The 17,678-nt window shown below is 31.0% G+C and overlaps 1 protein-coding gene across 1 annotated transcript in view; it reads left to right on the top strand.

Annotated features, from left to right (window-relative positions):
- Positions 1-425: 425 nt before the first annotated feature.
- The window catches only part of LOC134681059 (polycystin-1-like protein 2), a 30,272-nt gene continuing 13,019 nt past the window's right edge, over positions 426-17,678 (top strand). Inside the window, exons 1-10 of the mRNA XM_063540466.1 lie at positions 426-524; positions 2,828-2,967; positions 5,367-5,454; positions 7,292-7,389; positions 8,705-8,941; positions 9,920-10,364; positions 12,615-13,166; positions 14,023-14,126; positions 15,044-15,277; positions 16,784-16,954. Of these exons, the coding sequence (XP_063396536.1) occupies positions 2,845-2,967; positions 5,367-5,454; positions 7,292-7,389; positions 8,705-8,941; positions 9,920-10,364; positions 12,615-13,166; positions 14,023-14,126; positions 15,044-15,277; positions 16,784-16,954 (2,052 nt within the window). The 5' untranslated portion in view covers positions 426-524; positions 2,828-2,844. The remainder of the gene's footprint in view (positions 525-2,827; positions 2,968-5,366; positions 5,455-7,291; positions 7,390-8,704; positions 8,942-9,919; positions 10,365-12,614; positions 13,167-14,022; positions 14,127-15,043; positions 15,278-16,783; positions 16,955-17,678) is intronic.

Below are 17,678 nucleotides of genomic sequence, written 5' to 3'. Positions count from 1 at the left end.
ATGTTTACAATAAAACGTTTAAGATGAAATTTTAGTCTGATCGTAGGATAAACCAGACTTACAAATTGATCTTTGGCACTTCTCTAAGATGATAGCGATATTTAGTTATAAGGTGTAATACTGTCGGGTCCGTGTTAGAAATATTCAAGATGATACGTTTCCTTTTGCATGCTAACTTTATGAACTAGAACATCAAAATCCGGTCCAGCGTCAGATCTGTCAAATACAAAGCAGGATTCATTTTGATATCACATTAATTTTTCTCCTCTTAATATACGTATAATATACCACTTGACGTTAAAAATGATGAATTCACCGGATGACGTCCGTGCTTATATAAACGACCCCAAACACATAAATATACGTCACTGCATTTTCATCTAACAGTTTCTTTTTATTCATACCTGCACTTCCTTTGCTAATACATCAGTTGTGCGTCGTTGATAATGACTATACACCTATATTATATTTTTAGGTGATACTGATCGCACTGGTCAGGATCAGGGAGATAGATACATCTTTTGGTAAGTATAATAGTTTGTTAACACTTGACAATTAACATTGATTTTTATCAATCATAAACCTTTAAATAAGATTATGACTAGTAGTAAATTTGTAAGGCTACAATCATATGACATCCCCTAATTTTAGTAGATAAACCTTGAAATGATAGAACATTCATATATTAATGTTATTCAAAACTGCCAAAACGATAATAAAACATATAGCATCTCAGTGTACATACATAACGTATATAAAGAGCTGGGTCCTTCACCTATAGTCCCCGTGGGTGCTGAAGAGAGCAAATATAGGATTAACATAATAGCAGTAAAATAATGTGTACGCCAGACCCGTGTTTCGTCTACATGTGACTCGTCAATTTTGCTCGAATCAAAAGAGTTTAAGAGCCAAATAAAGTCCAACACAATTGCTCATATTCTTTTTAACAAAAAGATAAGTATAAATGGTTATCCTTGGAAATTGCATATTCAGATTATATTGAAATATTCATTTATCATTAAAAAAACAACTAAAGTATTGAGAGGAGCATATATTTCAGGGGCCAACTTATGGCTCATATATCTTGCTTTGTCGTTTTGCTTGAAAAGTTATTGACGTTGAAGTGGCGCCAATGCCTTTATATAAAATATCAATTTTGTGTACGACTATTTATAATGTTCTTTCGATGAATTAAGTTAATACTTTATTAAACAATAAAATATAAATACAGTCACATGTATATACTAATACAATTCTGAGAACACATAACTATGTTAATATATTGATGAGGAAAATATTTACTAGCTAGTTATTAAATATTAATAGTAATTAACTGGTCATTGTTGTAGTGTTTGAGACAGCATTTACATTCATATTATGATCAAACGATTAACGAACTTCTATTTACGGTTTGTCAATATGCCAGAGACTACTAGTTTCAAGTTTATAAATTAAGAAACGCATACTCTTAGTACATTGACACTCATACTACATCTTCTTATATATATATATATATAGTGTTTCACTCAAACTTGTAGAGATGTGAATGAAAAAGTATGATAGTGATTCATTCAAAATTAATGATAATATAATTATAAACGATCGACTTTTGTCTATTTTGAAGATAAACATAATGAAATTTGATTACAACCTATCGTAAAGTGGGGGCAGATATTTGCAAATTATGATCAAAGGGTTAAAGAAGGAATATTAAAAAAGAACTCTTTAAATGTTTCAGAAATTTTTTCAAATTTACTTCATGCTTACTTGTGCACACATTCAATGCAATCGTGTTCTTCAAATATTGTTTAGATTAAGCTTGTTACATCGGAGATTAAAAGCCAGAGATTGGTGTCATATATATTTTTAAATTTGTGAAGAATTATAGTATCTTCAACCACGGCAATTTTTAGCTAGAAAAAGAAACTCCTATATTTAGATGAATGATATAATGTTTTACAACATGTATAGACATTTCATTAACAGTTTGGTTGATACGAAGCACAGAAGAGTACATAAATATAACATAACGCTCGATCCAAATTTCACTGAAAAAGAGACGAAGGACACTTTCAGCTATCCCCTTTCAAAAAATTTAAAATATAAAAATAGTCTTATCCATAAAATGCCATATCATAACTCTACTTTGGTTAATTGACTTAGGGTCAAGTACATGTATGAATATAATTACATGTAATTCCAAAATGATGATTTTAGCATGACATTTTATATAATGAAACTGCCATGATTCAGATTTAATGCATCATTGAACTTAAAATCATGCGAAAGGTCGGATTGAATTAGTTGGACCCATTTCACATGCATGTAATAATGTTTCTATTTCTAATTACATCCATTGTCGGTTTGACAAAAAGAAATATCAAAGTAATGTTCCTTAATCCATGTAAGAAAATGAAGAAAAGAAAAATCATAAATTGTCAGTATTTTATAAAAATCTGCACCTAAGGAATACTGTACACCATACGAGAAATAATAGTATAATATTAACTTGATCCGTGTGTTTTGATTAAGTCGAAAATAATCGATTTTTTATAATTTTTACTGCATGATAGGCTATTTTTTTCGTTTATAGCTTTCTATATATTGTATTTGGCTTGCTCATCGTTCAAGGACGTACGGTATAGTTGCTTATATTTATGACATTTTGTATATGATTGAAAATAGTCTCCTTGGCAATCATACCACATCTCCTTTATGTAAAAAACAATTGATACCGAGTATGCCCTTTGGTTCTGGATTTCACATGATTAACGTTAGAGTTGCCATCTTGTTTAAAATGCCTTCATAATCATCCCTTTCAATATAGTTAAGATAGCAGAAATAATGGAAGATGTTAGTGAAGATATAATTATTAACAGCAACAAAGCTCTAGAGTACCTACAGCGAACAACAGCCACTTTACAAACAGATTACAATAACAAGGACCAACAGTTAGCATGTTCAGTTGTAAGTATGTCAACAGATAAATTGTTACAAATTCATTATAGGATACAGCAACATAACAAAAATGGAAACTGCATTCAAAAGGCAATGACTTTTTTGTTTTGTTCAAAATATTAGAAAATTTTAAAAACTTTTCTGTGTTTCGTTTTTGTTTTTATACGCAGTTTTGGTCGAAAACAAATGATTCAAAAATTCATTATACATGTCAAAAAGTAATAATATAAATTGTTATCTATATATATATTATATATTAAAGGTGCCTAGAAAATCAACCTAACGATGTTAGAGTAGATTTGATTCGTAACTTCCTCCCCGGCGCCGGGGCTGGAACCTGTACTTTATTTCTAACTTCTACGACAACACCGCCTAGCATTGTGCAGAGACCTTATCCCCTCCTCTAACTCTAGCTTATAAAAATAAGCTTGCGTTTCGGGAGGTGTTACCTGCTCGTAGGAATTAAACAAGGATCTCTGATACAATACACGAAGTATTTATTTTTAGTGTACAGAAATGATCATCTACTCATCTCTTCAGTATAATTGCAGGATGCTAATCTATTAATAGAAGCATAAAATCACTGTAAATATATATGTGTATATGTCTGCCTGTGTGTAGTGACAACTGCAAATTATACCTTGTCCATCGGATTTCTTATGATTAAGAAATACCAGGCCTTAGAATATGTATAAAGTGTATAGAAAATCAACCTAACGATGTTAGAGTAGATTTGATTCGTAACTTCCTCCCCGGCGCCGGGGCTGGAACCTGTACTTTATTTCTAACTTCTACGACAACACCGCCTAGCATTGTGCAGAGACCTTATATATATATATGAGTTTCCATGTTTTGTTTTTTCGTCAATCAAATATTGAAAATAATGGTACGAAATAAGATACTTCAATCACGACAGCTAAAGATTTCTTTTTAATGCATGATGACAATTGAAATCCATTCAACCCTTTAAAAATTTAAATCATTTAGATATATTTTGTTTCCTTAGACGTAAATAAATGATCCAATTTCAGAATTAAATTTTTAATTTCATATTTCAAAATTTGAAACTGGTAACTAGCAGTGAAAGATTTTGGAAAAAACTGTAGTATGTTTGAAAGAGAAATCACAAAAATACTCCGAAGAAAACTAAAAACGGAAAGTCCCTTAACAAACGTCAAAATCAAAGCCCAAACACAACAAACGAATGGATAACAACTGCCATATTTCTGACTTTAAATATTATCATGTGTAAAACAATGTGGATTTTATAGATAGCTAAACCCTTTATTGTATGAATGTCGCATACAATTGCATTACAATGCGTGAACAAAACAAACAGACACACTATGTAAAAATGCCAAAAAGTAGAGTGCAGCAGTGTTATATTGTGTTATAATCTTAATCACCTTAAATTCAAACAAATATATAACAAAGAGGCACAAAACAAGGCAAAGACATTGATATATAAACAAAGCACATTATCAACAATGAAAGTCAAGAATACAAAATTAATCATAGAACAATAACACAATGACGGGATGAAAAAGTAGAGTCGCGTCAAATGAATATCACCAAAACAGACAAAGCAGTAAAAGTAATAGTCATCAAGACAAATAAAAGAAAACTATAACACACTATTAAGATGATAAAGTAATTGTACAGGGCGTTTAGTATGCTAAGAATTTACCGTCTTTGATTCATAAAATAAAACATTTTAGTATTGTAATCACATGAATGATGAGAGACGATATATATTGATAGCATATACATAATTCAAATATTTACCTTCGTGTGTTGCTGCTTTTTCAAATAATAAAAAATAGGAGTAACGTGTTCGTAGGGTAAAGCTATTCATGTTCATAAAAAAAAGCAAGAACCTTAAAAGTTGAAAAAAATACTGCAAATTCAAATCGAAAAATACCTCAATGCTCTTCAATTCATACTTTATTTAACCTTTTAACCTTTTTTGGATATGAGCGTCGCTGATGAGTCTTTTGTAGACGAAATGCGCGTCTGGCGTGTATACAAAATTTAGTCCTGGTATCTATGATCAGTTTATTTTATCAAATGGCAAAATCAAAAATTCAAACACATCAAACTAATAGAAAATTACTGTTATGACATGGTATAATTGTATACATATTACAGTTAATTATATTGATCTTTTATCATAACCGATTAGTTTAAAGAAGTTTTAATACATTCACGTCATTTAGAAAAAAATGCTTATTTTGTTATCTATTTATCTATTTGATCGTATTCCAGAATTCTCAATTTAAAAAAAAAGAGATACGTGTTTCCATTATGTCTGATATGACATCTGCTGAAATATTGCATAACGTAAAAGCCATTGTAATTATCTATCATACATACATGTGGATTTAAGAACATATATGTTTTAAAATTAGGTTGAAGCAAGCCACATTATGGAAACCCTGGTTGATTTCTTTGATACATCGGATACTTCTGACAGTACAATGGTCGATGTTCAAGCTGGTAAGTTATAACTATTTTACCATACACGTGGCGCAAACAACTTATCATTTTTAAAAGTATGATAAAAGTATCAAATTTACGCGAGTTCCATATTTTCTATAATGATGCTTAGAGGTCGGATAAGGAAACTTTATCAACAGCTTCGTGTTATCATCGCACGCCTTTTCGTAAACTTATCGCATGCAAAATCGATGTCAGTCGGCAAATTTCGAAAAATACACATCAATGGTACGTTAATATTACAGTGAAAAACATAACAAATAGGGATAGAAAGAAACAAATACTAGGAAACATTTATTTTGTGTAAAACTGAACAAGTTATTCAATAAAATGCCTATTTTCAAAGTTTCAGAAAAAGTTTTTATACGCTTTTTTTTCCTCCTGAAACATATATATGATAAAAGGATTTGAAATTCTACCCGAGAACCACTTAAAAGGATCAGTGTATTAAATCGGATTTTTCACAATTGTTGAAGCATATGATACACATAATAAAAAGAAATTTTTCAAATCAAGTGTATAATAGTCCTCATACCTGTGGCTCTTATTTTTGGCTACCTATTTGTGAGGTAATTAATTTTACTCAGGTTGACTATCAAACACTGACACGTCTACTATTCACTGTATAACAGCTGTCTGCTTGGTCAACCAAAGCAGTGAAATTCTATAAATCCGCCATCTAAGTAATCAATTAAGTCAAAGAAAGGTCGTTCATGACGATTTCTCGCGATATTCTTATCACGTACATGGATGGAATGTCCAAAATAATAACGAGAACCCAAACCTGTGACAAAAACTTAGAAAAACCAGAAATATGTTTGAATTAAGGGAGGGGTGGAAGGGTTTTCCCGTCCGAACTCCTTCAGTATTTTGCAACACAAAACAATATGGTCCATCGAAACTGATTTTTTTAATAACTGTTCGAATTTAAAAGAAACTTTAGCGAAACCTATTGGTCCCTTGAGTATTGTAGACATTGTTTCTATAACTTTTACCTGCATATGATTAATGTTCACAATGTGTTAAACATTAGGCTTGATTATTTTTGATAAGTAATACGATTAAGTTATGAAAAGTCATACGATAAAGACTGGAAGCAGTAGATAAAGTTTTCATATAAGCCCGATAAGCACCATAATGGAAAATATGGAATTTTCGTAAATTGAATGCTATTTTCATGCTAAAATAATGTATTTGCTCAAAGTTTATGATAATTTGATAGTATTTGGGTTAATGCAATATAGTTACATAGTAACTACAATAACCAAAATTATAATGAAAATATTTTTGTTTAGTTACTTCAAATGAAAACAGAGGTGAAAAAGAAAATTATAAGAGAAAGCTATTTACTATAAATCAAACACAAAAAAGATCAAATTGAATAGGTTTTTTTCTTTTAATTATCATTAATCCAGCCAGTACTGTTAAAACATTTATAAAAATAAAAAATAACCGTAATGTAATACAACGTTAGCCTCTGTATGAGGAAGATACACTTCTCAATTTGGATATAGTCATTTATAGTCCTTCTATAATTCATGGAAATAGATCAGAAATTCATGTGATTGGCTATTACGATTGCGTCCAACATGTTGTCCAATACATTTAGAGTTTTTTAGATTTTATTTCTCATTGATGATATTATGAAAAATGACGAAGTAGTATCACTGAATTTCGGTCTATCTTTGAAAATCGCTGACCATGTTACTGTTAAAAAAAAATATTAGTAAGTTAGTATATATACATGTATTGCAATTTTTATAAATTCATCAAAATCTCTGTGTATAGCATATATAGTACATGATGACTATTTGTAATTACGCTTGTTTATTCATAGAAATGACGAAAGTGGCTGAGCTAATATTACGAGGAGTTTGTCAAACATATTGTGATGATTCAAATTGTGATACCACCTGTCCAATGACCATATTTCAGGTAATATTTGTCTTTTTAATTTATTTATTTACGTAAACAATGTAACATGGGTTGGTTTTTTTCAAGAGAAAAATATATAAAGAATACCGATGAAAGCTAATGTTCGTAAAACTCTTAACGTTCTATAACCGAAACTTAATATTTATCAAGTACTTGAAATATTATAAGTTAGACAACATTTCATTTAGTAGCTGCCACATATGCATGTGTCATTTGTTTACCTTAATAAACGAAAGACACTTGATTATTTATGTTGTATGCCAGACGTCCTTTTCGTTTACATAAGACTTCTCCATCACGCTCGAAAAAAAGTCGAAATAAGTTACAATATTAAAATTTTTTATGGAGTCACACAATTCCGAATGATTTTGCCTAATGCATCTAATATAATCAATCCTTGTTGGAAATTATTAGAACAAAATTTTATTGCAGAATAAAAGTTTTTAACAAAACAAAATAGAATCGTGGCAGACCGATAACTTTAAATTATTCGATTTAAAAAATTCATGTAGACGTTTAAGGGTAATGTGCAAAGACCACGATAAACATAATGAAACATTTATGCTTTCATGTCATAGGCTGCTTTACATAAATAAGATTTAAACCATTCAAATTTTAACCAGCGTATATCACCATTGTCAGAAGAACATAATGTCAAAAGACAAACAACATACATGATCCTCTAGTGGTACGCCTCATGCTGTTCATGACAAGTAAAACTCAAGTCTCAAATCATTGTCGGTGATGTTACAATTAGGACAAAGAGATTGGATTGTGTTTACGATAAATGGACCCTTGATTTGCATCTTTGACAGCGATAGTCCATACTGTTCAACCAAATCATGACCGAGGTCGTTAAACTAACAATAATCAATAAAATAATTATCAATAGAATTCGACTTAACTCAACAGATCAGGTTTCTGTATGATTACTTTAAAAAAAAAAAGATACAATCGACGACAAGAAGTTTCGATCTAGAATGGATGCATTTTACGAAAGCTAGTGTCACCGATATAAAGATCATAGTTATTGGAAATACACACAACGTGTCAAGCTGAAACTAGTTTTCGGAATTAAATGTAAAAATGTCTGCTGAGCAGTAACACACTTAGCAATACAATATTAAAATAATATAAAAAATCAACACTAGGATTCGTCCGTTACATGAAAAGGAATTCTGTATCACATTTAACCTTATTTATCATCAGAATCCGCTGAGGAATCATTCTAATAAAACATACTTCCTATTACATATATCATCAATTAATTTAACTATACTGTAAAAGTAGATACAAGTGATATTTTTCATTGCAGGTTAGACCGCTTGTCACTGACACGGAATCTTGTTTACTGAAAATGATGATTATTCTGATAGAGAGACAAAACATTGATCTTATAGAGATATCTGGCGATTTAACTATATCAGGGTACAGAATGTTAGTCAGAGATATTTTCTTCCAACCATCAATATTTAACGTGTTACGTATACCACCAACTCCAGCAAACCTCGCAGCAAATAGTTCCTATGCTGACAAGTCTGTTATTTTTTTGGTAAGAGCATTTACATTGTATGTATACATCTGAAAGAACTAGAATTTTAAATGACATTCATAATCTTATGCATGAAATTTGTAGTAATTAATTTCTATTGTAAAAGACTAACATTGGGTAACAATGGGTGTACTCAGATTTTTGGATGTATGTTTTCTAGGGTAATTAGTCTTCAGCCTTTGAAAATGTTTAGTCTACCCTACCACGAAATTTTAAATTAGATTTATTCAAATGTATTGAAAAAACCGAAAATTCACCCTGACAAGCGATCAGACAATAGTTTAAAGTTTATCAAAGACATGAAAGTACATTAAATGATGCTCAATAGCCAATATATACATTTGTCTTTTAAAATACAACTGGCATATAAGGATCGTAATGATACTATGTTGATCGGTTTGCAAGAGGTTAAAGAACAGCACATCATCAAAACAATGTCTTCCATTTTTCACGATTATAGAATTGAGGTGGGAGGAAGAGGTTATAATTTTGACGAAGGAGAATCCTGACTGATTCAAGCTGGAATTTTTTTCATGACAACTGATCGATATGTACGTTTTGGGAATATAGTTTATTTACAGGCTTTATGTATTGCCTTGGATGTCATATTTCACAACAGGGTACAAAACAAATATTAGAAAACATGAAAATAGGAAAATATATGATGTAAAAGGCAAACAAAATGAATGCATTTCCAACATAATTTAGCTAGTTTCTTTACAAATGTTGACTCTCCAAAAACAGTGATCATTATGTTTTGTTGATTTGTTTTTATCGTCAATACAAACATCTACTGTACTGGTGTGGTTTTTTCTTATCTGTTCAGACATGGGATATACATTTTAAATCGGATAATGTAATACATTTGGCGTCAGTCGTCCGTAAACTTTTCACTTTTTAACTTCTAATTTAGAACCACATATATTAAAATGTTATTTGTTTCGATTGTTGAATCATCTGATGAAATTATTTTTTAAGATGATAGTTGTCGATCAAAGCTTGTATAGCTTTGTTCCTGACCCATATGGTTTGAATTCTGGTATCTTTAAAACATTTCTGATGGATGCAGACGGACAACCTGTCGAAATATTTAATTCAATAGACTTCTTAGTAGATGCTTCAAATGAAATACAGGACGAAACAAATGTTAGAAATCCTCTAATTAATGGAACAGAAAATCTGGAAGCTTCATTTGACTTTGGGAGTGAAAACGGTATGGTTAGTGTATTATTGAGCAGTTTGCAAGAATGCACAACAACCGTGTCATCTACCAATTCAACATTCGATATAGTTACCATTGGGTTGGATACAGTTATAAAAGACGAATCTCCTTCCAATATCAACATCAGTTTCTTCAATCAGTCACTACAATTCTTCGCCAGTCCACCTAATCCACCAATGGATATGTTTGTACATTGTAAAGGTAAACATTATTACTGCAATCCATCGATAGATATGTTTGTACATTTTAAAGGTAAACATTATTTCTGCGCATTAATCCACCAATGGATATGTTTGTACATTTTGAATGTAAACATTATTTCTGTGCATTAATCCATCAATGGATATGTTTGTACATTGTAAAGGTAAACATTATTTCTACGAATTTAATTAGTGCGTTCACTATTTTAGCGATTATCTTTCTTTCTAAAATAGAAACAAATGAATTCTGCAGCTACCATGTTCTTGTTGGTTTTTTTAAGTTCAACTTCGATTATTCACCCATTTCAAAACAAAAAAAGAATTTGAAAAGAATGATCGTAGGTTGACACATGACTACATGTGGTACAAGAAATCCATTTTAATAGCTGACATGTGCTGCCTACCCTTTTGATTCCTTTCTATAAACATGATAAAGGTTTAATTAGTTATCAAAGGTACCAGGATTATAAATTAATACGTCAGACGCACGTTTCGTCTACATAAGATCCAATCGTGACGCTCAGATAAAAATAGTTTTAAAGCCAAACAAGTACAAATTTGGAGAGCATTGAGGACTCAAAATTCCCCAAAAAAATTATGCCAAAAACAGCTGTTATCTATTCCTGGGGTAAGAAAGTCCTTAGTTTTTCGTAAAACTCATAGTTTTGTAAACAGGAAATTTATAAAAATGACCATATGATTGATATTCATGTCAACACCACAGTGCTGACTACTGGGCAGGTTTTATCCTCGGGGACGACACGTCCACCAGCAGTGGAATCGACTCAGTGGTGTAAATAGTTATCAAAGATACCAGAATTATAATTTAATACGCCGTTTCGTCTACATAAGACACATCAGTGACGCTCAGATCAAAACAGTTATAAAGCCAAACAAGTACAAAGTAAGTGTAAAGGAGATATATAAGAACGATATAAAGGTAAAGGGGATATGTAAGAACAATGAAGATAAAAGAGATAACATATATCAACTGTATTAAGATGGGATCAGTGTGATACATTAATCTAAATAACATAGTTATATTTTTATACAGTTTTAATTAATTTCTTAAGCAATAAAAACAGGATGATGTTAGGCAGTTTTAGCGAAAGGTTATGCAGTATATCGATTTTATTATATTTTGCATAATTGCTATGAATTTAGATACATGTTAATACAAACGATCATTTATTTTCATATTCAATACTTTGTCACATTCACACATGTCATATATATGTTGTGTACAAGTTGTAATGTTGTACAAATTATTATTTGTTCAAATATTTTGTACAAGGTATCAGTGTTTTATGAACCGCTGAACACAAATGGACGATGCAAGCATATAGTCTTTTGTTTCGCATATTAGGGTTACTGCTCACAAGGAAGCTATTAAACCAAGAGTTCCAAATGGTGAAGTTGAAATCATCCCTTCGTAAATTTTACGGACGCCATCACGAGTTGGTTGACCGTTATGGAATAACCGTTTCACAAATGATATCGGATATGTTCCTTACGTCGTAACTACAATCCCCTTCCCTTTCATGAATTTGACCTACCGAATTAGACTATTTACCGGATTTGTAATCACATAAGCAACACGACGGGTGCCGCATGTGGAGCAGGATCTGCTTACCCTTCCGGAGCACCTGAGATCACCCCTAGTTTTTGGTGGGGTTCGTGTTGTTTATTCTTTAGTTTTCTATGTTGTGTCATGTGTACTATTGTTTTTCTGTTTGTCTTTTTCATTTTTAGCCATGGCGTTGTCAGTTTGTTTTAGATTTACGAGTTTGACTGTCCCTTTGGTGTCTTTCGTCCCTCTTTTAATGTCATATTTTCGCAACTACACGATACAGTCTAGTACTGAGCATTGACACAAAAACTTTAGACACAAAAACATTTTTTTATGAATATGATTTTAGTATAGGGAGAAAAATAAAATTAGAATTTAGACTCATTTTCAGTTTTAGGACAATGAGAATAGCATTAAATTTTAATCTGAAGTATATAAATTTGAATTTAAGACTTTAAACTGATACAGTTTAGAAGATAAGCTTTTTCACTTGTTGAAAGAAAGTAGGTGTCAACAAACGTTTAATTTGTACTAAAACCCTGTACAAATTATAATTTGTACAAACTTACATATTGCACACAACATATATATTAATATATTTGACAGTTTAAAAATATAAAGCATTTAAAATGGATCAAATAATTGACGTATGTACCTAATGGGATATTTGATCTTTTTTAGCCTGTATTCAGCAATCAGAAGTGATATTTGTATTGGATGCTTCTGGGAGTGTTACAGCACCGTCATTCGAAGAAATGAAGGATTTTGTTGTGTCATTGGTACAGTTGATGCAAATAGGACCAGAACAGGTCCGGATAGGGTTATTAACATTTGACACAACACCCAGTGTTATTTTTCAGTTAGATGAATTTACCGATTCTGCAACTGTTATTACGAATGTTAAAGGCGCTAATTTTACAGGTGGTTTAACCTACGCAGGGGAAGCTTTAAAAGAAGTTCGAACAGCAATGCTTCCTTTAGCAAGACCTGGTGTACAGCGACTGGTTATACTCTTAGCTGATGGTGCTTCAGCTGATACGATTTTATTATACGACGAATCTGACATGCTTAAGGCAAGCGGTGTCGAAATTGTTGGAGTTGGAATACGAAACTATGATTATCAAGAGTTTCAAACTGTTACAAGTGACCCAGACGCTGCTTATTTTTTTCCAGTTCCTGACTTTTCAGCTTTGACTGATTTATCAAAAAACATGATTAATCAGATTTGTGGTGGTGAGTGCCATCCAATCTTTGAAAAACAGTAGCTGAGAATGTATTTTAAAAAAAAAGAAACAAATCTTTGTACAATATAATTGTTTTCTAAAAGTTCCACGAGGTTGTAAATGTCAATGACACAGCACGTTATACCACTTCTATATACATTTATATGTGTACGGTCTTCAATAAAGTACCCAGATAGCATTTCATGTCCTGAACGGTTATGAAAATTGGACGAGTGGTGAACATTTTCCATTTTTCTTTTTTTTTCATTTTTAAATTTACTCCAGATAATCCAAAATATAAAACAAAACCCTTTTAGAGGAATGTCTATATTAAAAGAGAAAGTAAATAACTTTTAAAAATTCTAAATAAATACCCAAACAAAACATCATTAATTTCCCTATTTCATTTACTTTGAAACTTCTTTTTAAATTGAATTACAAACAACATGGGAATGTGTGACTAATTTTTTTAATCTATTATTTTCACTTACCACGTTCCAGATAATCATGAAGGTAGTTGTCTTGGAAATTTGGTTAAAATATATAAAATAATTAAACATCATAATCTGAATTTTTATTTTACTGTATAATATTCAAATACTTGTTTGTATCAATTTGATATAACTGTCGCATTTATAGCATATGCAGAGAATTGAACACGTTAGGTTTTGATTTGACTTCTGACATATATTTCAGTAATGAGAATTTTCTCCAAAAAAATATTGGTGTGAAATATAAGGCCACCATCATTTGCTTACATTTAAAAACAGAGAACACGTATTGAGTAGTGTGTATCTATTCTTCCTAGTAAGACTTGTGGGAGTATATAAAACAGTATTATATTGCAAGTAAGTTTCATTTTTTAGGATTATGGACAAATTTGACTTCAAATGAAATCCGGGCAGGAAAATTATCTATGTATGCCTTAAACAGTGCTGATAATAAATGGGAGAGGTCTTCAGATATAAAGGTATTGAAGCATATCAAACCATGTTCTTTATAAATACATATATAAGGAAAAACGGAAAGAATTATAGAATGTTAGAGAAATGAGACTGAGTTTTTATCTATAACCTATTAGTATCACCTCCAAATTTTAAACAAATAACGTTACCCCTAAATACCATGCACATCTTGAAATAGTAAAACAAGATTCAACACGTAAACATAAAAATAATATATAAAGTGCAACTTACGTATTGTGATCACGTAGCACAAAGCGTGAAATAATTCATTTAGTGATTATTTCAACGAGATTAATTTATATCAGATACAAGCTTCAAATTGTGTTCCGACTACTTGACGTATTTACGGAATACAAGAACAAAAAACTTATAATACAAAACTATTAACACTTGTAAGTGGCCAGCAAAATCCTGCCACCGGGTGCAAAATTTTCTCGCTGTGTTGAATACCTATTGGTGTACCTCTGCTGTGTTCTGCTCGTTGATCGGGTTGTTTTATCTTTGACACATTCCCCATTTCGATTCTAAATTGTATGCATATAATTTTTACATGTGTGTGCAATACAATTACCCGATTATTTACAAACTTCACAATATAAAAGGTAAAACATTAGCTGATGGACAGCTTTATCTTTTAAGTCAATTAATAGCAACTAATGAGTATTTTCCTTATTAATGGATCAGTCCGTTGGTCAATCACAGTGTATAGCTGTGCATCCATACCAGTCAAGTATACAAACTGCAATATTACCTGACCCGGACTTATCACCGACGTTGTAATGTTTTAAAAACGAAAGCTAGATGCATAATAAATTTTTAAAGCTAAAAGTAATACAATTGTCATTGATGAACTTTATGCTGTTATGAATGCTTTTACTGATTTCTGATATATATTTAAAATATATATTTGATGTATTTTCAGCTAAAAGCAATAGAAGATAGCACTGTAGTATTTGAAAGTAATTTCTTTGGGACGTTCGGTGTTAGTATAATGGCGATTCCTCCTGAAACAATAGATTTCGATGAAGTTTTTACAAACTTTGATGACAAGATTGCTGATAATCCTTATGTTATTGCAATGAACTGTATTCTACTAGCAGGGTTGGCTATTGGCACTGTGATCATGAGAAAACTTGATCTTGAAGACAAGAGATTGGTATGTCGGTCTTTAGTTTTTTTTTTTTTTTTTTTTTTTTTTTTTTTTTGTATATGTTTAGAATATCATCAATGTAATCATTACCTAACGTAACATTATGTCTAAAGCAGACACACATAAATGTATTCCTCATCTTAACAAAGAAGGAGATTTTTTTCTGTGAGTGTTTTCGCATACAAATTATTTTCCAGATAAAATTTCTAGGATCTTGAGAAATCATTCTAAAACAGCAACGGCCAATTGTATAGTAAAGTATTTAGAGATGTGAACATTTACACATCACTTTTTTTAGTTGTATCGGGGTTGATTGATCACCATGTTTCGTCCATGATATTGGTAAGTGATGTTTAACAATTTGCTCTTTAATGTTTTGCTCTTAATGTTTCGCCATGTGTCGAATGTCTCCCTTTGTATTGTCAACTTTGTTGTTCAAATATATTTAAATTTCGGTTCTGTCGGTAAGTTTAAATACGATTAAAACCATCACTTTGTAGTTTATTGTGATGACCTACTTATTAAAGACAATATCAATTAAAACCAAGGAGTAAAAAAAGACTATCAAAACCAAAGGACATTTACATCAATAGTTATAAATAATAAATAATTAACAATAAACATATATTGATACCGACCGTTTGTTGTTTTTTTGACACAATTTTGTGAGAAACGCGTATGTTTTGTGAAGCAGTCCTTGCTCCGTTTAAACACGAGGGGATTAATACACATGTTTCCCTGGAAATATGTAGTGTTTTATAAACTGTTGATATTTCCACATATGCATGCAACAGATTATCAAATAAACTATAAAATGTCATAACATCATATGACAGCTTATTTGCCGAGTTTAAAAGCGTCATTTTTATAATTTCAAATAAAAGGCTTGATAAAAAAGGCAAATTTGTCTCACGGTAAACTGTCAGGAGATAGGTTTCATCTTAGTATTAGTAAATATAAATAATAATGAACTAAACATTTTACAATGTGGAAACCATTTCGTTTCAATCATGCACGTACTGCTCACTGATCGTTACACAAAGGTATTAACGGTTCATAATGAACAGGATTCTTTTAGGCTCAGTAACATTAACGTATGACAACAATTTTAGTGTGTTTATGGCGTCGTTCTGGAATTAGCTTTGGCATAGGGCAATAGGAAAATATTCTAACAATTTATAAGAAACGACGAAACAAAATCCTTTTCCGCAATACTCATAGTTTATACTTATACTTTTAGTAAGAATAGTAAGAACAAATGTTATAGCATACTTTGATTTTCATACATGATTTGTCTTTGCAACACGCATGAAAATGTTGTCAATTTATTAGTAGTCGATGAAGTTAACATAATTTTAAGTTGAAAACTTTTTAAATAATTGTGTCAATATTTGATTGTACATTTGCAGCTAATTGGAATATTTGTTGTTCTTGATTGCATTTAAACATTAGTTTACTGTATAATTCTTCTTAATTGAGATAAATTGTTTAATGTTTCGTTTATATTTGCAGTGGCAGTACAAACCGTTAGCTGACAATATAGACAGTGCTACCTTTTCCTATTACATCTCGGTTCATACAGGATTTTGGTCTAATTTTCGATTATCCTCTACTCCGTTTATAATATTAAAGGGATGGTATGGAGAAACAATGTGTCGCCCTCTAGTTGACAAAGCTGGACTGGTGAGTTCAATTATAACTAAGAAAAACACACACCTCATGATTACTTAGTAACAATTCTACAATAATATGCAACAGCAAAGAAAGGGTAAAGTATTAAACAAAATAAAACAAAAATGAAACAACTTAACTACCTTTAAAGGGGTGTATGTTTGTCACCAAAATGTGTACAATGCAATATTATCATCAGCTATGACATATTTTGTTGCAAATTATTTCAATCTAAATAAAGTTTATCAAATTCGAATGTTCAATGTCTGAAATATCACGAAAGATACTAGGCTTTTAATTTTGTAAAATCGACGTGCACCGGTGTCAGTTTTAGATTTATGAGTTTGACTGTCCCTTTTGGTATCTTTCGTCCCTCTTTTTTAATATTCAAAAGAATAGAAACAGTTACAAAGCTTAATCAAAAATATAATTGACGTATACACATAACTGAAAGCTCAAAACAGTTGCACCATATATAGCAAAGGCAATCTATATCTTAGAAACCCCTTAGGTTTAAGAACATTTCAACATTTAATTAACAGTATATTTACAACACTAAACATATCAATGAAAATTTATGTCAGCACAAAAGTGGTTACTTCGTAGCTTCTGATAATGATATAAATAAAACGTCCACCAGCAATAAATACCCATTCCCGATAACTAATGTAACACCCGGTATTATGAACTATCTTAGGAACATGATTAAAGCACATTAACTTAACATATTATATCG

Source organism: Mytilus trossulus, chromosome 8 (genome assembly GCF_036588685.1).
Source record: "Mytilus trossulus isolate FHL-02 chromosome 8, PNRI_Mtr1.1.1.hap1, whole genome shotgun sequence".
Lineage (NCBI taxonomy): Eukaryota > Metazoa > Mollusca > Bivalvia > Mytilida > Mytilidae > Mytilus > Mytilus trossulus.
The sequence above is the reverse complement of the archived record's forward strand: the minus strand, read 5'-3'. Positions and strand labels throughout refer to the sequence as shown.